This window comes from Magnolia sinica, chromosome 13 (assembly GCF_029962835.1).
Source record: "Magnolia sinica isolate HGM2019 chromosome 13, MsV1, whole genome shotgun sequence".
Taxonomy (NCBI): Eukaryota; Viridiplantae; Streptophyta; class Magnoliopsida; order Magnoliales; family Magnoliaceae; genus Magnolia; species Magnolia sinica.
The window spans coordinates 2,711,907-2,713,636 of NC_080585.1; the positions used below are offsets into that span (position 1 = coordinate 2,711,907).

The 1,730-nt window shown below is 54.9% G+C and overlaps 1 protein-coding gene across 1 annotated transcript; it reads right to left on the minus strand.

Annotated features, from left to right (window-relative positions):
* Nucleotides 1-242: 242 nt before the first annotated feature.
* On the minus strand, nucleotides 243-1,009 carry LOC131223960 (uncharacterized). Its single transcript, XM_058219556.1, has 3 exons — nucleotides 929-1,009; nucleotides 431-838; nucleotides 243-338 (listed from the first exon to the last, which is right to left on the minus strand). Exons 1-3 carry the CDS (start codon nucleotides 1,007-1,009, stop codon nucleotides 243-245), a joined length of 585 nt encoding a protein of 194 aa, XP_058075539.1.
* Between the last annotated feature and the right edge of the window lie 721 nt (nucleotides 1,010-1,730).

Consider the following 1,730-nt stretch of genomic DNA (forward strand, 5'->3'; position numbering starts at 1 on the left):
AGTTCTCTCTCCAGTCGTGAAGCGTCATCCACTCCATCCTCAACATTAACCTTCAGAAGTCTAACAGACTCTTGGAGACGAATGACTTGGGGTTCAGCTACATCTACGCGGGCTTGGAGCTGGTTAACCTCACCCTGGAGCATAAGCTCCCTCCCCTGACCCTCCGCAATAGCCTTCCTCAGCTCCTCTTGCTCTGCAACTGAAGCTTCCATCTCCTTCTCGAGCTTTGCTCGCTCTGCTTCTTATTCTGCCTTCTCGACCACAAACTTGGCTTGCTCTGCTTCGAGCCGTTCCATCTCCTTCAACCTCTTATTTACCTCCAGCATCATTGGTAGCGACTGGTAGCATACAGCCGCATAATGTTTATGAAGCTTACGTGGCAGCAGGAGGGCGTGTCGGCTATTCGCGCCTCTGGAACGTGCTTGGTTACCCAAGGGTTCAGTCGAGCTATGTGAAAACCAGGAGGTAGGACCTCTGGAGAGGGTGTGGAAGCTCCTCCCTTTGGAGAGGGTGTGAACGCTCCAACCCCGCTGGCCGCGGAAGCATGCGCAACCGCTTCAGGTGTGTTCGCATACCTGACGAGGTCACCACCTTGGCCGACCAGGGGCTCAGTCTCAGCGGTAGCAGGGGGGATTGCAGAACATGCAGGGGCAGCCATGCTAGGGGTCTCCCCTACTACCTCTCTCCTTGCCCCAGAAGGACCCACAACCGCTAAAGGGGAAGCCTTGGGGACTTGCTCCTCCGCAGAAGGTGACGAGATGGTGATAGACTCGACTCTGGCAGAAGCCTCAGTAGCTGGAACCACAGGAGCAGGGGTCGGAGCAACGGTAGGAACAGCCTGGGCTGAGGGAAGCTCGATGCCAGCTGGTTTTATAGCTGGGGCAGCCTCGGCCTCGGCTTAAGAAGCTTTCCTCTTCCTCGATGTCACCTTCGTCCTTGGTTCGGAGGAGAGGACGACGTCCATCGGAGGGCGTGGGGGCCACCTCCTCTTTGAACCACCTACCTCCATCCCTGTAAAAAAAAGGTGTGAAGAAAGGAATCAGCCCAGTAAGATCTGCGGATGGATGAAGGTCAGCGAATTAATCTCCGAAGACCCTAAACCTGCTTACCCAAGGCAAAGAGAGTGGGTTGGACTCTGCAAAAGCTGGACGATGCCAAATTCTCCTGGTTGATGAGGTCAAACCAGGCACGCTAGTCCGCAGGGATCACTCGGACCCGGTCGACCTGCTGCTTATGGAAAGCGGAGAGGTCGGGGGTTCCCTTTGACTGAGCTGTAAACAGAAGTAATGTGTTAAAACATGAATGAATCAATGATGCGATACGACTAAAAGAAGTGCCCAACTTGGGTTGGCAAACTTGGTGAGGACTCGGACCCGCAGCTCGTCCAATTCAGAGACAGGGGCCTCCCATTCCCCCGAGGCCCAACACCACTTCCCCTTTCAATCCTTGTTGGAAGAAGGAAGTTGGGTTACCAAACCCGGGATGCATGGACGTCTAGCCGAGAAGTACCACCAAGCCTTATCCAATCTGTCGAACTTGACCATGTACAAAAATAGGAACTCTTCCGGCATCAGCCTCTGGTCCCCCCACCCCCCGATGCTAGAGGATGAAAGTTGTGGCGAGGATCCTCTAGGAGTTCGGAACTATCTGCCCCGGCGCGATCCTCAGCTGTGCTGTCAGCTCTCGCAAGAATGGATGGATAGGAAATTGGAGCCCGCACTGGAGGGTGC